Raw genomic sequence first — 17,802 nt, forward strand, 5'->3', positions numbered from 1 at the left:
GCAAGCTTCCTCTCATACTCTATTTTCCCCCTCTTAATTAAATCTTTTGTTCTCCTCTGCTGAATTCTAAAATTCTCCCAGTCCTCCGGTTTGCTGCTCTTTCTAGCTAATTTGTATGCCTCTTCCTTGGAATTAATACTATCCTTAATTTCTTTTGTTAGCCACGGTTGAGCCACCTTCCCCGTTTTATTTTTACTCCAGACAGGGATGTACAATTGCTGAAGTTCGTCCATATGCTCTTTAAAGGTTTGCCATTGCCTATCCACCGTCAATCCTTTTAAGTATCACTTGCCAGTCTCATCTAGTCAATTCGCACCTCATACCATCAAAGTTACCTTTCCTTAAGTTCAGGACCCTAGTTTCTGAATTAACTGTGTCACTCTCCATCTTAATAGGAATTCTACCATATTATGGTCACTCTTCCCCAAGAGGCCTCGCACAACAAGATCGCTAATTAGTCCCTTTTCATTACACAGTCTAGGATGGCCAGCTCTCTGGTTGGTTCCTCGACATGTTGGTCTAGAAAACCATCCCTAATACACTCCAGGAAATCCTCCTCCACCGCATTGCTACCAGTTAGATTAGCCCAATCAATATGTAGATTAAAGTCGCCCATGATTACTGCTGTACCTTTATTGCACACATCCCTTATTTCTTGTGTGATGCTGTCCCCAACCTCACTACTACTATTTGGTGGCCTGTACACAACTCCCACTAGCATTTTCTGCCCTTTGGTATTCCGTAGCTCCACCCATACCGATTCCACATCATCCAAGCTAATGTCCTTCCTTACAATTGCATTAATTTCCTCTTTAACCAGCAACGCCATGCCACCTCCTTTTCCTTTCTGTCTGTCCTTCCTAAATGCTGAATACCGTTGTATATTGAGTTCCCAGCCTTGATCACCCTGGAGCCATGTCTCCGTGATGCCAATCACATCGTATCCGTTAACTGCTATCTGCGCAGTTAATTCATCCACCTTATTCCGAATACTCCTCGCATTGAGGCACAGAGCTTTCAATAATATTTTGCTTTTCTATTCTTCCTGCCAAAGTGGATAACCTCACATTTTCCCACATTACACTCCATCTGCCAAATTTTTACCCACTCACTTAACCTATCTAAATCCCTTTGCAGATGCTTTGTGTCCTGCTCACAACTTGCTTTCCCACCTACTTTTGTATTATCAGCATATTTGGCTACAATATGCTTCATCCAAGTCATTAATTTAGATTGTAAATAGTTGAGGCCCCAGGACTTATCCCAGTGGTACCCCACTAGTAGCAGTACGGTGGAGGAGGATCTCCTGGTAACAATCGGGTGGAGGAGGATTTCTTGGAGTGTATTAGGGATGGTTTTCTAGACCAATATGAGAGCCAAAAAGAAGGAAGTGTCAGAATGAAGTCCTCGCTTCAGTGACGCCTCCCGGGATATGCTGCCGGGGGCTGTGAGGAGTCGGTGAGAGATACTCTTCCCTACCAACGGGAGGAAGTAGCCTGCAGCGGAGACCAAGAAGGTGTGGTTCAAGATAGCAGATGATTTGCGAAAGGGAAATCATGCTTGACAAATCTTCTGGAATTTTTTGAGGATGTTTCCAGTAGAGTGGACAAGGGAGAACCAGTTGATGTGGTGTATTTGGACTTTCAGAAGGCTTTCGACAAGGTCCCACACAAGAGATTAATGTGCAAAGTTAAAGCACATGGGATTGGGGGGGTAGTGTGTTGACGTGGATTGAGAACTGGTTGGCAGACAGGAAGCAAAGAGTAGGAGTAAATGGGTATTTTTCAGAATGGCAGGCATTGACTAGTGGGGTACCGCTAGGTTCTGTGCTGGGGCCCCAGCTGTTTACATTGTACATTAATGATTTAGACGAGGGGATTAAATGTAGTATCTCCAAATTTGCGGATGACACTAAGTTGGGTGGCAGTGTGAGCTGCGAGGAGTATGCTATGAGGCTGCAGAGTGACTTGGATAGGTTAGGTGAGTCGGCAAATGCATGGCAGATGAAGTATAATGTGGATAAATGTGAGGTTATCCACTTTGGGGGCAAAAACAGGAAGGCAGAATATTATCTGAATGGCGGCAGGTTAGAAAAAGGGGAGTTGCAATGAGACCTGGGTGTCATGGTACATCAGTCATTGAAGGTTGGCATGCAGGTACAGCAGGCGGTGAAGAAGGCAAATGGTATGTTGGCCTTCATAGCTAGGGGTTTTGAGTATAGGAGCAGGGAGGTCTTACTGCAGTTGTACTGGGCCTTAGTGAGGCCTCATCTGGAATATTGTGTTCAGTTTTGGTCTCCTAATCTGAGGAAGGACGTTCTTGCTATTGAGGGAGTGCAGCGAAGGTTCACCAGACTGATTCCCGGGATGGCTGGACTGACATATGAGGAGAGACTGGATCGACTGGGCCTTTATTCACTGGAGTTTAGAAGAATGAGAGAATCCCCTGCCGCAGAGAGTTGTTGATGTCAGTTCATTGGATATATTCACGAGAAAGTTAGATACACCCCTTATGGCTAAAGGGATCAAGGGGTATGGAGAGAAAGCAGGAAAGGGGTTCTGAGGTGAATGATCAGCCATGATCTTATTGAATGGTGGTGCAGGCTCGAAGGGCCGAATGGCCTATTCCTGCACCTATTTTCTATGTTTCTATGTTTCTGTCATTTAAAGAAGGCTGTAGTCATTTGTTCACATGAAATGTCACTCTTCAAAAAATGATTACAGGCCTGGATATGAGGGCTGTTCACCTGGTGCTGGGAAGTTGATCTGCTACTTCTTGCTTTGAAAATTGTCTTCACGTAGTAAGGATATTCTTTATAAATGTGAAATGTTAATGGAGAGGAGGAGTGTGAACCTGTATGGGATTGTGTAAAATACTTGAGAATCTGCTGAGATTTACTAGCAAATATACTTCGTGTTTTACTTTAGATTTAGAGCCATTGTTTTCTGAAGTTATGATGTATCGCGATGCATGTTGTGCCACTGACCTAAAGCTATTTGTTTGCAATTCAGTCACCTGCTGTTAGCAGAACGGAACACAGTGAGCGTCTACTTTGAAAGGAAAATGAACGTCTCATTTTGCATTATGATTTAAACTAAAGCCAAGGGTGGCTGCAAGGGCATTCGCAAAGGGTCCCCAGGTCAGAATTATCTGTCATCAAATTTCCTCAGTGTTTATTTACTGACTAGCACATTACCTGAGTTGCTGCGTACATACTAATAAGATACGTTTTCTGCTTTGGGTGGCTGACATAGTCTTTCAGAACGGCGGATAGGGGATTCCTGGGAGTGTCGTCAATATCTGCAAGGGTCCCTCACACGGCTATGTTGAAAAACCATTGATGTAGATATAAAGTGATCTGAAAATAGTTTCATGTGATATAATGGTCTGAATTTTAATGTGGAAGAGTGGGTGGGTTTGAGTCCAGGTGGGGGTTCATGAGCTAAGTTTGCAAAGGGTATCCTTTGTTGCCTAGTAGGTACGAGTGGACAGTTAAAACAGGCAAAATTGTCAGCGCGTTGGCAAACCAGCTCCACCCCGCCAACTTCCACAATTGACTCCAGTTTACTAAACTTCCTGTGGAGAGGCGGGTTGTCAATTTCCATATGCTAATCACTCAATTAGAGCGATATTGACACAATGTTTTCACTTTAACGTCGGGTCCATGGGTGATCCGGGCCTCCTGAAACTCGCCAGTGAAACCAAGGCGAGCAATTGAGGGGGCTGAAGCAATCTCAGGCAAAGATGCCAATAAATACTCAGTACTCACAGCTGCTTTTTCGCCTGCTAGTCAGAAATGATCTGTTTGGAGCACTTTTGCTGAGAGGTTATTTTCTACACTTTGGAGGTTTGCTCTATCACATCAGAATGGGTGCCCACTATGCTGCCTTAGATTGGACCTCAGATGAGAACCAAGATCACCAAAAACAGCACCAGCAACAGCATCCGAGGCAGTCTGCTGATCGCAGACCTGTAGCTGCACAGCAGAGAAGAGACCAGCAAAGGAGTGCAGCCAGCAGGAGGCACTACCCACATCACAGGGTCTACTGGCAAAGGCTGAGTTTCCTTGATATGGCGGAACAGCAGTGTCTCAGGAGGCTCAGGTTGCCGCATCAAGTGGTGTCAGACATCTGCAGCCTCCTAGAAGAAGACCTGCTGCCTGCCGGACCACATTACCAGTGGCTGTCGAAGTCATCACCACCCTCAACCTTTTTTGCCTCCCGATCCTTCCAGGGCTCTGCCGCAGACAAATCCGGGATCCCCCAGTCGGTGGCCCACAAATGCATAAGACAAGTGAATGGGGGGTTGTTTGCCAGGGCTGGCAAATATATCAACTTTGCCACTGATGATGCCATTCAGAAGGAGTGGGCGCTCGGCTTTGCGTCTCTGGCTGGATTCCCACAGGTGCAGGACACCATTGCCTGCACACACGTGGCAATCCGGGCGCCCCCACAACAGCCAGGAGTATTTGTCAACCGCAAGGGCTTCCATCAAGTGCATCTGGTGTGAAACTACAAAAAGATCTTTATGCAGGTGTGCACAAGATTCCCAGGCAGCTGCCATGATGCTTTCGCCCTGCAGCAGTCCAAGCTCCCTGACTTAATGAATGTCATATCGCCACCAGATATTTGATTGAACAGACCATCAACATGCTGAAGATGTGCTTCAGGTGCCTGGACAGAGCTGGAGGTGCCCTTTAATATGCACCAGCCAGGGTCTCCAGAATGGTTGTGGTTTGCTGTGCTCTGCACAACATTGTGCAACAGCGAGGCTTGGACCTGCAGGAGGAACAAGGCAAAGAGCTCAAATCCTCCTTGGACAATTTGGAGGGGGAGCAAGAAGAAGAAGAGGAGGGTGATGAGATTATTGGATCCCTAGCAGCTTACATTGCAACCTGGGATGCCAGAAATTAGGAGGAATTTCTTCATTCTGAGCGTTGTGAAACTTTGGAATTGTCTATTCCAAAGGATTGTGGATGCTGAGTCACTGAATATATTCATGGTTTAGAGAGATAGATTTTTGGACTCTTGGGGAATTAAGGGATTACAGGGATCAGGCGGGAAAGTGGAGTTGAGGTCAAAGATCAGCTATGATCTTATTGAATGGCGGAGCGTGCTTGAAAGGCTGTTTGGCCTACTCCTGCTCCTAATTCTTATGTTCTTATTAATGTAAGGTTCACTTGGGTTGCAACAGTGCATCCATGTTAGCAGAAAATGCAACGGCCACTCTTCCCTCTCCCCCCCCACCCTGCCAATGCTACTGATACAAAGCAGTCCTGCAACCACCCCTTCAACTTCCACCCATTGGTCCCCATGACTTCATGTCCTCACATTCAACATCAAACAAGCAGAAGGCCACTTACCACCAAGCACTCAAAAATAGACAAGACGGTAATGTGGGGGGAAAAAGTAACATTTCTGTGAACCGAATAAATAACAAAAACTTACCAACACAACATTTTCTCAGACAACCTTGTGCAACTTCCTTTTTCCGCTACTCCAACATAGTGCAACCTGTGTGGCTTCAGCAGAGGTAGAGGCAAGCTGCTCAGATCCCTGCTCTGACGCCTGAGATGCTCTTTGCTGATGTCCTCTGCGTGAGGGCCCCGCCAAAGGCTGCACCAGCTGCACCTGTGCAGGAGCAGATTTGCCCGTTGGGAGATGAGGCAGCATGTGGGCTGCTGACTGAGAAGCGGGCAGTGCGTGAGAAGTCGAAGTGCTTTGAGTGGAGTCCCCACATCCATGACCCTTTTCGCCATCATCTCTCTCATGGCCCAGCCGCACTTCACTGCTACCATTGTGCTGGAAAACAATTTTGTGCAGATCAGGTCTGCCTCTACCGCCCAGGGTAAGGTATCTGTCAACCTATTTAAGGTGACAGACATGTTGGCGTCCAGAGCCTGCACGGTGGTGTTGAAGGCGTGCATGGACTCAGTTGATTGGAGCATAGCGCTGGCCACTGTATCCATGGAACAACACATCATCTCATTGATGGCCTATGACATCACCCCCATCATGCTTGAGGTCGACCCCTCTGATCTTTCTGCAATTGTGTGAATTCCACATTGAAGGCCTGTCAGTCCATCGCACATTGTCTGCTGCTGCTCAATGATTCTCCTCTTCATCGAAGGCCCCCAAGATACAACATCTGTGCTTAGCTGAGCAGAACTTGGAGAGGGCTGTGCCTTCCAATGTGGCCCCTCCACAGCTGTCCCTGTTTCCACCATCCGCTGTCGCTCACTTGTGAAGTGAGAGTCACCTGGTGAAAACCCAACTCTCTGCCTTACTGGTCCCACTGAAGTGGGAGTATCTGCGCTGGTCAAGGTCTGTGTGATTCCTGTGACGGTGCACCCTCAGAAGGAATCAGCTATCTGAGGAATCGTCGTCAGCAACCTCCACCAACTGATACTGTACATGTCCTGTGGGAGATAAAGGACATAAATTAGTCCTGGCAAAGTAAGAATATGTTGCAAGTTATCATTATGAAGCTTGATCATATTTCACTTGCTGTTGAAATCAAGTCAACATGACTGAGTGCCGCGTGACATGTAGTTGGCTTTTATTTCATTGTGTCACCCGTCCTCCCCACCTCCAGTGGCCAGGGACGCCGAAACACCACTGATCTCCAATGCCACCACCTCTGCGCTTTTCAGCTTCGAGATGTTTGGAGGGCCCCCTCTTGTTTTCTCCCTCTCCCTGGTGCTCTGTGCTTTTTTCTCCTGCAAGGAGAGAAAGAAGAGATGTATGAGTGACATTTGTTCATCCGATGGATGGAGCGCATTTGGTGAGGGTGACTATGAGGGAGAGGCATGACACTGCATAAGAATAAGGGTGAGTGGGTGTGGTGGCTGGATAGATGAGGATGTGAGGAAGTGCATAGAATGAGAATGATGGGTACACCTGCAAGGTAAGTGGGCGTGAGGAGTAATGTACATGAGTAGGCTTGAGTGAGAGGATGGGGTCTTGCGCACAGCAGGATGTATGCTAATGTGCCACTGTACTTATCTTTCCTGGCCTGCTTAGGTCATTAAAATGCTTTCTGCACTGAATCCAGGAATCTGGCACCACGCTCATAGAAACATAGAAAATAGGTGCAGGAGTAGGCCATTCGGCCCTTCGAGCCTGCACCGCCATTCAATGAGTTCATGGCTGAACATGCAACTTCAGTTCCCCATTCCTGCTTTCTCGCCATACCCCTTGATCCCCCTAGTAGTAAGGACTACATCTAACTCCTTTTTGAATATATTTAATGAATTGGCCTCAACAACTTTCTGTGGTAGAGAATTCCACAGGTTCACCACTCTCTGGGTGAAGAAGTTTCTCCTCATCTCGGTCCTAAATGGCTTACCCCTTATCCTTAGACTGTGACCCCTGGTTCTGGACTTCCCCAACATTGGGAACATTCTTCCTGCATCCACCCTGTGTAAACCCGTCAGAATTTTAAACGTTTCTATGAGATCCCCTCTCATTCTTCTGAACTCCAGTGAATACAAGCCCATGTTGATCCATTCTTTCTTGATATGTCAGTCCCGCCATCCCGGGAATCAGTCTGGTGAACCTTTACTGCACTCCCTCAATAGCAAGAATGTCCTTCCTCAAGTTAGGAGACCAAAACTGAACACAATACTCCAGGTGTGGCCTCACCAAGGCCCTGTACAACTGTAGTAACACCTCCCTGCCCCTGTACTCAAATCCCCTCGCTATGAAGGCCAACATGCCATTTGCTTTCTTAACCGCCTGCTGTACCTGCATGCCAACTTTCAATGACTGATGTACCATGACACCCAGGTCTCGTTGCACCTCCCCTTTTCCTAATCTGTCACCATTCACATAATAGTCTGTCTCTCTGTTTTTACCACCAAAGTGGATAACATCACATTTATCCACATTATACTTCATCTGTCATGCATTTGCCCACTCACCTAACCTAGCCAAATCACTCTGCAGCCTCATAGCATCCTCCTTGCAGCTCACACTGCCACCCAACTTAGTGTCATCCGAAAACTTGGAGATACTACATTTAATCCCCTCATCTAAATCATTAATGTACAATGTAAACAGCTGGGCCCCAGCACAGAACCTTGCGGTACCCCACTAGTCACTGCCTGCCATTCTGTAAAAGTACCCATTTACTCCTACTCTTTGCTTCCTGTCTGCCAACAGTTCTCAATCCATGTCAGCACACTACCCCCCCAATCCCATGTGCTTTAACTTTGCACATTAATCTCTTGTGTGGGACCTTGTCGAAAGCCTTCAGAAAGTCCAAATACACCACATCAACTGGTTCTCCCTTGTCCACTCTACTGGAAACATCCTCAAAAAATTCCAGAAGATTTGTCAAGCATGATTTCCCTTTCACAAATCATCTGCTATCTCGAACCACACCTTCTTGGTCTCCGCTGCAGGCTACTTCCTCCCGTTGGTAGGGAAGAGTATCTCTCACCGACTCCTCACAGCCCCCGGCAGCATATCCCGGGAGGCGTCACTGAAGCGAGGACTTCATTCTGATACTTCCGTCTTTTTGGCTCTCAACTCCAAACTGCTTCAGACAGTATGTTCGGAATGTCCCTTTAAATATTGCAGTTGCTATGACATCATGCGGATCCACATCACGCCCGCTGACGATGATTGGACAGGAAACCCGGAAGTGGAATTATAATGAGGAGGTTGAGTTAAAAAGCCACTGACTGACACACTGCACTTTGTTCCGCACTATCGGACCCCACCCCACATCCCCGAATTAAAATCGGGGCCAATGTGTTTGGTTTAATGCAACAGAATTAAGGATCATTAAATTTGATTTATATTGCCAATCTAAAGTGAGAGGCTTTTTGGGTGAATTTTGAATTCCATTTTTTGTGTGAAAAAGGAGAAAATTGGAGAAAAATTGAAAATCTGGTAAATTTGCAGAAAAAAATTCGGTATTTGGAACAGTGCAAAAAATCAGGTGGACGTAAAACTAAAGAATAAAGCCTAAATATTTCCAGCACGAGATGAGCATCCCTCATATCCAGGCATATCTGTGATGATTCTTTTTTAAAGTATGGCATTTTATGTGAATGAAATACTGCAGCCTTCTTTGTATAATTGGTCTTCCTCTCTACAACCTCACTACTTTTCATCATTGATGAACTTTCAAACTATGGTATTAAGGTGGAAACAAAGTTATATCGCTGAGATGAAAGAACATTGTTAACTCACAGCGCCACCTTTAATGTATTTTTTTAAGGTTTCAGTGGGGATGGGTGCCTTTTTTTAATTGACTTGATGTCATTGGGGGTCGAAGTATTGCACTTTAGTATGGAGCTGCTCAAAGCCCTCTATCTCTTTCCTGCCCAAGAGTGGAAGTTGTTAAATGGGGTATCTCTGGAAGCAAACACTATGGGTGGCTGGATCTTTGGAAATCATACAAGTGCTCTGAAAATCCACAAACATCCTTTCGTGCAGGCTGGGGCCAGTCCTAGATCAAGTTGTTGGAGGCAACATAAACGTGTATTTTGATGCCCAGATGCAGACATGCATACGAGGCTGTAAAAACGCTCACTGTCCATATAAAATGCAGACGGTGCAAATCTATGCCGACTACATCAGCATAACACAACCATCCGGTGGCCTTACTGAGGGAGTGTGGAGATTCATGTTCAATTAAGGAATAGTTTTGTGATGTGGCTCCCTGCCTAATAGAAGCTGGGTTTAGTTATAGTTGTGCTTATTTGTACAACACCCAGGAAGACACGGCTCTTCATTCTTCTGGCACAGGTCAGATATTAATACAAGCAACATCTGCATTGTTTTGGGGTCAGCCGTTGGAAGGGGTGGAGATGGTTTGGATTAATTAAAAAGAGGCTGATCTTAATGGTGTGGTGGTGCAGCTCATCGGAACCCCATAATGCGGTAAGTGGGAACAATAATATGCTATGGCATGCAGTGATGAAGCCTGTATCGGTGCCAATAATTCCACCCTGTGCCCAATTACTGATCTCAGCTGTGCAGCATGGGAAGGTAGTGAGCAGAGACCAGCTGCTTTCCCACATAGACAGAGTCACTCTCTATGCTCTTGTGCAGCCGCTGCCAGCTGATCCTCTTGGCTCCAAATGTTGCAAGGCCCAGAAGGGGAAAGGGGGAGAAAAATACTTTGAAATGGGGGGTGCTTCAACCTCAACAGAAAAATAATATATTGTTCTAAATGATTCTCATCATTTTTTGTGTATTTTTGTTTCCTTCTCAGTTCGTTGCTCAGCCTAACTGCCAGCAGTTACTGGCTACGTTGTGGTACGATGGATTCCCAGGCTGGCGTCGCCGACACTGGGCAGTCAAGCTCCTAACCTGCATTACCATTGGGTTTCTGTTCCCGATACTTTCTGTGGTATATCTGGTGGCACCAAAGAGTAGGCTGGGTCTGTTCATTAAGAACCCTTTCATCAAGTTTATCTGCCACACAGGCTCCTACCTGACGTTCCTTTTCCTGCTGTTGTTGGCATCTCAGCACATCGTCAAGACAGACCTTCACATGCAGGGGCCACCACCAACTATCGTCGAGTGGATGATATTACCATGGGTTTTAGGTAAAAATCTCTCCATACACTCACATTGTCATTTAGAAGAAAATGAACACATTGTTGCATATCATAGAATCATATAATGTTAAAGCACAGAGGAAGGCCTGTCATGCATATGCTGCCTATTTGAAAGAATGATTGAATTAGTTCCACTTCCCTGCTCTTGCCCCATAGCCCTGCAAGTTTTTCCATTTCAAGTATATATCACTTTTGAAAGTTATTATTGAATCTGCTTCCACCTCTCTTTTAGGTCATGCAATCACATTAGAACATGACAGATTTTGCTGCACCACGGCACCTGCCATTAGTCTGACTTGCCCCTTTACCCTAAAACATTTTTCCCCACTAAGTTGCTGAAAGTGCAAGCTGATAACGGTGCAGGAGGGAAACAGGGCATCTGGGATCTGAGTGAGCAGGACAACCAACAGGGTAGCTCATGAACCAATCAGATAGAAGGATTGAGAAATAAACAGCAGAAGGACTGAGAAGGAAGTGTAAATTAAAGTGAGTGAATTCAATGTCATATCAAGTAAAGAAAGAGAGGGAAAGAAAGATTGGATTAAGAGAGAGGGAACTAAAAAGGAATTAAAAATATATATATATTTTAAATGTTATATTTAAAAAAAGTGTCCAACAACAATTTACCTGAAGGAATGAGACTCCACATATGTAATAGATCAGCTTCAGTGCCAGAGAACCAATAATTAACAAATATCATATCGTTAAAAGGGTACTTAAGCATGAAATAACAAGACTTCACTTGCTGTGATGAGTTAAGTTTGTATCTACCGCACAAGTGCAGCAGCTTTGCAATATTCAATGCAATGGTGAGGCAGAGAGCGAAATGCTGTTTTCACAAAGCTTATGGCGGAGCGGCACAATTCGGATAGCAACTTCTGGATATTGGCATTTAAACACGTATCTGTTCCTCGCCTGAAGTTATTGTATAAATAACGGCAAGCCCCATTAGCCTCACTGTTATTAGCCTCACTGGGAGGACAGATGCACCAACATCAATGTTCTCGCTCAGGACAACATCCTCAGCATCGAAGCATTGACCACACTCGACCAGCTCCGTTGGGCGGGCCACATTGTTCGCATGCCTGACACAAGACTCCCAAAGCAAGCACTCTACTCGGAACTCCTACATGGCAAACGAGCCCCAGGTAGGCAGAGGAGACGTTTCAAGGACACCCTCAAAGCCTCCTTGATAAAGTGCAACATCCCCACCGGCACCTGGGAATCACTGGCCCAAGAACGCCCAAAATGGAGGAAGAGCATCCGGGAAGGCGCTAAGCACCTCGAGTCTCGTTGCCGAGAGCATGCAGAAAACAAGCGCAAACAGCGGAATTAGCGTGCGGCAAACCAGACTCCCCACCCATTCTTTCCTTCAATCACTGTCTGCCCCACCGTGACAGAGACTCTAATTCCCATATTGGATTGTTCAGACACCTGAGAACTCACTTTTAGGGTGGAAGCAAGTCTTCCTTGATTCTGAGAGACTGCCTATGATGATGATTTAAACAACAAAATCTGGCCGAACAACTTGCTGTGTAAAGAAAATTCTCCTCATGTACCCCTGGTTCTTTTGTCAATTATCTTAAATCTGTGTCGTCTGGTCACCGGCCCTCCTGCAGTGAGAACAGTTTCTATGTGATCTATCAAAACTCTTCATAATTTTAACCCCTCTATTAAATATCCCTTTAAATTTCTCTGCTCTAAGGAAAACAATCACAGCTTCTCTGGTCTCTTAAAATAACTGAAGTCCCTCACCTCTCTCACCATTCTCGTACATTTCCTCTGAACCCTCTCCAAGACATTGAGATCCTTATAAAGGTTTAGCACAACTTCCTTGCTTTTGTACTATATGCCCCTATATATAAAGCTTTTCTAACAGCATTGTCAGCTTGTCCTGCCATCCCGGGAATCAGTCTGGTGAACCTTCGCTGCACTCCCTTAATAGCAAGATCGTCCTTCCTCAGATTAGGAGACCAAAACTGAACACAATATTCCAGGTGAGGCCTCACCAAGGCTCTGTACAACAGCAGTAAGACCTCCCTGCTCCTATACTCAAATCCCCTAGCTATGAAGGCCAACATACCATTTGCCTTCTTCACCGCCTGTTGTATCTGCATGCCAACTTTCAATGACTGATGAACCATGACACCCAGGTCTCGTTGCACCTCCTAATGTGCCGCCATTCAGATAATATTCTGCCTTTGTGTTTTTGCCCCCAAAGTGGATAACCTCACATTTATCCATATTATACTGCATCTGCCATGCATTTGCCCACTCACCTAACTTGTCCAAGTCACCCTGCAGCCTCTTAGCGCCCTCCTCACAGCTCACACCGCCACTCAGTTGAGTGTCATCTGCAAACTTGGAAATAGTACACTCAATTCCTTCATCTAAATCATTACTGTATATTGCAAAGAACTGGGGTCCCGGCACTGAGCCCTGCAGCACCCCACTAGTCACTGCCTGCCATTCTGAAACAGACCTGTTTATCCTGACTCTCTGCTTCCTGACTGCCAACCAGTTCTCTATCCACGTCAGTACATTACCCCCAATACCATGTGCTTTGATTTTGCACACCAATCTCTTGTGTGGGACCTTGTCAAAAGCCTTTTGAAAGTCCAAATACACCACATCCACTGGTTCTCCCTTATCCACTCTACTAGTTGCATCCTCAAAAAATTCTAGAAGATTTGTCAAGCATGATTTGCCTTTCATAAATCCATGCTGACTTGGACCGATCCTGTCACTGCTTTCCAAATGCGCTGCTATTTCATCTTTAATAATAGATTCCAACATTTTCCCCACGACTGATGTCAGGCTAACCTGTCTACAATTATCCCTTTTCTCTCTCCCTCCTTTTTTTAAAAAGTGGTGTTACATTAGCTACCCTCCATTCCATAGGATCTGATCCAGTGTCGATAGACTGTTGGAAAATGATCACCAATGCATCCACTATTTCTATGGCTACTTCCTTAAGTACTCTGGGATGCATACTATCAGGCCCCGAGGATTTATCAGCCTTCAATCCCATCAATTTCCCGAACACAATTTCCTGCCTAATAAGGATATCCTTCATTCCTCCTTCTCACTAGACCCTCGGTCCCCTAGTATTTCTGGAAGGTTATTTGTGTCTTCCTTCGTGAAGACAGAACCAAAGTATTTGTTCAACTGGTCTGCCATTTCTTTGTTCCCCATTATAGATTCACCTGACTCTGACTGCGAGGGACCTACATTTGTCTTTACTAATCTTTTTCTCTTCACTCTCTATAGAAGCTTTTGCAGTCAGTTTTTATGTTTCCGGCAAGCTTCCTCTCATACACTATTTTCCCCCTCTTAATTAAACCCTTTGTCCTCCTCTGCTGAATTCTAAATTTCTCCCAATCTTCAGGTTTGCTGCTTTTTCTGGCCAATTTATATGCCTCTTCCTTGGATTTAACACTATCCTTAATTTTCCTTGTTAGCCACAGTTGAGTCACCTTCCCCGTTTTATTATTACTCCAGACAGGGATATACATTTGTTGAAGTTCATCCATGTAATCTTTAAATGTTTGCATTGCCTATCCATCATCAACCCTTAAGTATCATTCGCCAGTTTATTCTAGCCAATTCACGCCTCATACCATCAAAGTTACCTTTCCTTAAGTTCAGGACCCTAGTTTCTGAATTAACTGTGTCACTCTCCATCTTAATAAAGAATTCTACCATATTATGGTCACTCTTCCTCAAGGGGCCTTGAACAACAAGATTGCTAGTTAGTCCTTTCTCATTACACATCACCCATCATGGATATCATGGCTATATTTAAATGCTTTATTACAAATACATTTATGATTGACTATTTTTAGCTTCCAGTCTTACAGATTGAACAGAATGAAAACAAGTTTTCAAAAATAAAACATCAGCAACAGTTTAAAATGTAGAAAACAGAAAAAAGGCTGGGGACAAATAATACTGAATTCAAAAGAAAATCTGCTCTGAATGAAAAGTACCAGATATATAGATATAAAAAGATATTTCTTTTTCCAGGTTTTATATGGGCTGAAATCAAAGAAATGTGGGATGGCGGGTTTACTGAATATGTCCATGACTGGTGGAACCTGATGGACTTTGCAATGAACTCCTTGTATTTAGCCACCATCTCACTGAAGATTGTTGCCTATGTGAAGGTGAGTAATCAGCACATGTTTTGTCACAGGAATTCCAGTAAACTATAAGAGTGGCTTTGTGAGTTTTTGGTACAATGACCATTTGATTTTTTAAAAAAACATCCATAGTACAACTATAAATTGTGTCCATCCAAACTTGGGTTGTGTCTGGAGAAAGCATTTTGAGTTGTACCTATAACAGTAGGTTGAGATATTGGTGGTGGTGCTAGTGAAGGAAGCAATTTGAGGTGATGGATTCAGAGTATCACAGAGTTAATGCTTACATAGCATTTAAACATGTTAGCTTAACAGTTTTTTCCTATAGTGTTTTGATACCAACATGCTAAATTAGCCCATGTGAATTCTGCATTAATTAAGGGATGATCAGTGAACAAAAGCACCCTGGGGAATGACTATCCTTCATTGATTGATTATTCTTGGTTGAACAATGTAAGGTTGATCCCAGGGTTTTTTGTGCTTAGTTGCTGCAGCTGTAAGCAGGCATTTTTTATGTTATCTTGGAGGTATTACCTATAGTTACTCAACTTCCTCAAGAAACCAAAAAAGTTAGAAAAACTCCTTGATGGTACAAATTGTATTTGGGCAGTTGGAGAGGGACAGCCTCAGAGGGCTAAATGACTTATCTTTTTTCACATATTCTTGGGCATTGTTATACTTGGCATTAGTAATGTCCTTGTTTCACACAGCACCAGTTATGTTTCAACAAGGAGCAGGGGGCAGGGGGATGTCCACCTTGTGTCAAGTTGTTTTTCAAGTCAGATTCTTCTTTCACCTTTATTGTTTTTAATTTTTCTACACTTACCGTACACCAATCCCAGATTGAGAGAGCAGGTCTCTTCTATTGCTACTCTTGAGCCACATGCTGGGAAGTACAGGAGAGAAGTGGGTCTGTTTACCCAATTTTTAGCTTTGCTACTTGTAAGTGTGGGTATTCCCCTTGAATTACTCTTGAATAGCATACTTTTATAATTAGCTTTGTTTGTGAACTTTCAGTACATTTTTCATATACAAAGGTGTTCACATGCTTGGAGTTTGTCATAAGCTATTGTTTTATTTTCTTGCTCATTTTTCCATCTCTAAGTCTCTGTGGGTATCAGTCATCAGTCAACTTGCTCGATCTCAGCTACAAGGATAGCCTGAGAGAATCAGTCTCCAGTTTCCCCTGTAAAAGAGACTGGCCTCTGTTTGGTGCCTCTCCATCTTGCAGCAACAAAGATCAATGTTGGAAATTGCAGGAGGAAGACTATCCCTGCCATTCTGTGGTAGAGTGCATTGGAGTCCCAGTGTGATACACCCACCTGCACCTATATCGGACTATATCTGCCCTCTCACATGAATGTAAACATTCCCATGGTACTTTTGTAAAGAAGAGCAGGAGAGTTATCCCTGGTGTCCTGGCCAATATTTATCCCTCAACCATCATCACTGAAACAGATTACCTGGTCATTTTCACGTTGCTGTTTGTGGGAGCTTGCTGTACACAAATTGGCTGTTGTGTTTCCTACAGTATAACAGTGACTACACTCCAAAAGTACTTCAATGGCTGTAAAGTGCATTGGGACATTCTCAGGTTGTGAAAGACGCTATATAATAAATGCAAGTTTTTTTTTCCTTTTTATATTTTCACAAGAAAGCCTGAATGCTTAGCACAGGGCTTGTTGTTGCAGGTAAAAAACTGCAAACTAAGGTAAAAATGTGTAGAATATGCTGCTGTTTATCTACACAGATAGCAGATAGTACTGCTGGGCAGAAGCATTTCTCATCAGGATACATGGGGAGGTGTAGAGAATCCATCCATGTTTAAGGAGTGCAAGGCAAATTATAAGCTATAAAACATCCTGCGGTCACTTAACAAGATTACATTTTTTATGGAGCTAAATGTGAATAAATTAAACTAAAGGAACTCAGACTGTAATTTATGAAACTATTAACCTTTCTACCACAATGAATGTTTTTGAGTGCACTCAATATTGGGGACAAAGTTTAAAACATTACATTACATTAATAACCTATCTGCTTTTAACAGGCCTAATCATTTACACACACAAACACACACATATATATATAGAGTGATGTATATATACAAGCCTAGAAATTGTTATTGCTGATATTAGTGGACCGATGCTTAACACATTCGTAAAACACTCTGTTTTAAGAAATGTTTTAACTCATTTATTTTAAATGGGTTAATGCCTTTATTAAATAGACAGAGGAATGGTGCACAAAGGCACTGAGTGTTTGTGTGCTAATTGCCAACAGTAATTTCTAAGCTATGATTATTGTTAAAAAAGCATTAGGCAGTGGATTGGAGAGTACCACAGTTTAGTGGAATTTTCACACTTTAGTTACGATTTAAATATTTAAAACCATCTGAAACATTGGCAAATTATGTTGGGGACTTCAGAATTAAAAGACTGGACTAGGATTGCAGAAATCAGGCAGTGCCATAGTACAGCATGATACTCAATGTCAATTCGTGACACATAGAAACATAGAAAATAGGTGCAGGAGTAGACCATTCAGCCCTTCAAGCCTGCACCACCATTCAATAAGATCATGGCTCAACATTCACCTCAGTACCCCTTTCCTGCTTTCTCTCCATACACCTTGATCCCTTTAGCCATAAGGGCCATATCTAACTCCCTCTTGAATATATCCAACGAACTGACATCAACAACTCTCTGCGGTAGAGAATTCCACAGGTTCACAACTCTCTGAGTGAAGAAGTTTCTCCTCATCTCGGTCCTAAATGGCTTACCCCTTATCCTTAGACTGTGACCCCTGGTTCTGGACTTCCCCAACATCTAACCTGTCCAGTCCCCTCAGAATTTTATTTGTTTCTATGAGATTCTCTCTCATTCTTCTAAACTCCAGTGAATACAGGCCCAGTCGATCCAGTCTCTCCTCATATGTCAATCCTGCCATCCCGGGAATCAGTCTGGTGAACCTTCGCTGCACTCCCTCAATAGCAAGAACGTCCTTCCTCAGATCAGGAAACCAAAACTGAACACAATATTCCAGGTGAGGCCTCACCAAGGCTGTACAACTGCAATAAGTCCT

At 44.0% G+C, this 17,802-nt stretch overlaps 1 protein-coding gene across 3 annotated transcripts in view; it reads left to right on the top strand.

Annotated features, from left to right (window-relative positions):
* The window catches only part of LOC139265112 (short transient receptor potential channel 5-like), a 106,905-nt gene that overhangs the window by 47,675 nt on the left and 41,428 nt on the right, over window positions 1-17,802 (top strand). For all 3 annotated transcript variants that reach the window (XM_070882017.1, XM_070882018.1, XM_070882019.1), the window contains exons 3-4: window positions 10,228-10,564; window positions 14,603-14,742. In XM_070882017.1, coding sequence (XP_070738118.1) covers window positions 10,228-10,564; window positions 14,603-14,742 — 477 coding nt within the window. The remainder of the gene's footprint in view (window positions 1-10,227; window positions 10,565-14,602; window positions 14,743-17,802) is intronic.

The sequence above is a fragment of the Pristiophorus japonicus genome, chromosome 6 (genome assembly GCF_044704955.1).
Source record: "Pristiophorus japonicus isolate sPriJap1 chromosome 6, sPriJap1.hap1, whole genome shotgun sequence".
In the NCBI taxonomy this organism is placed as follows: Eukaryota; Metazoa; Chordata; class Chondrichthyes; family Pristiophoridae; genus Pristiophorus; species Pristiophorus japonicus.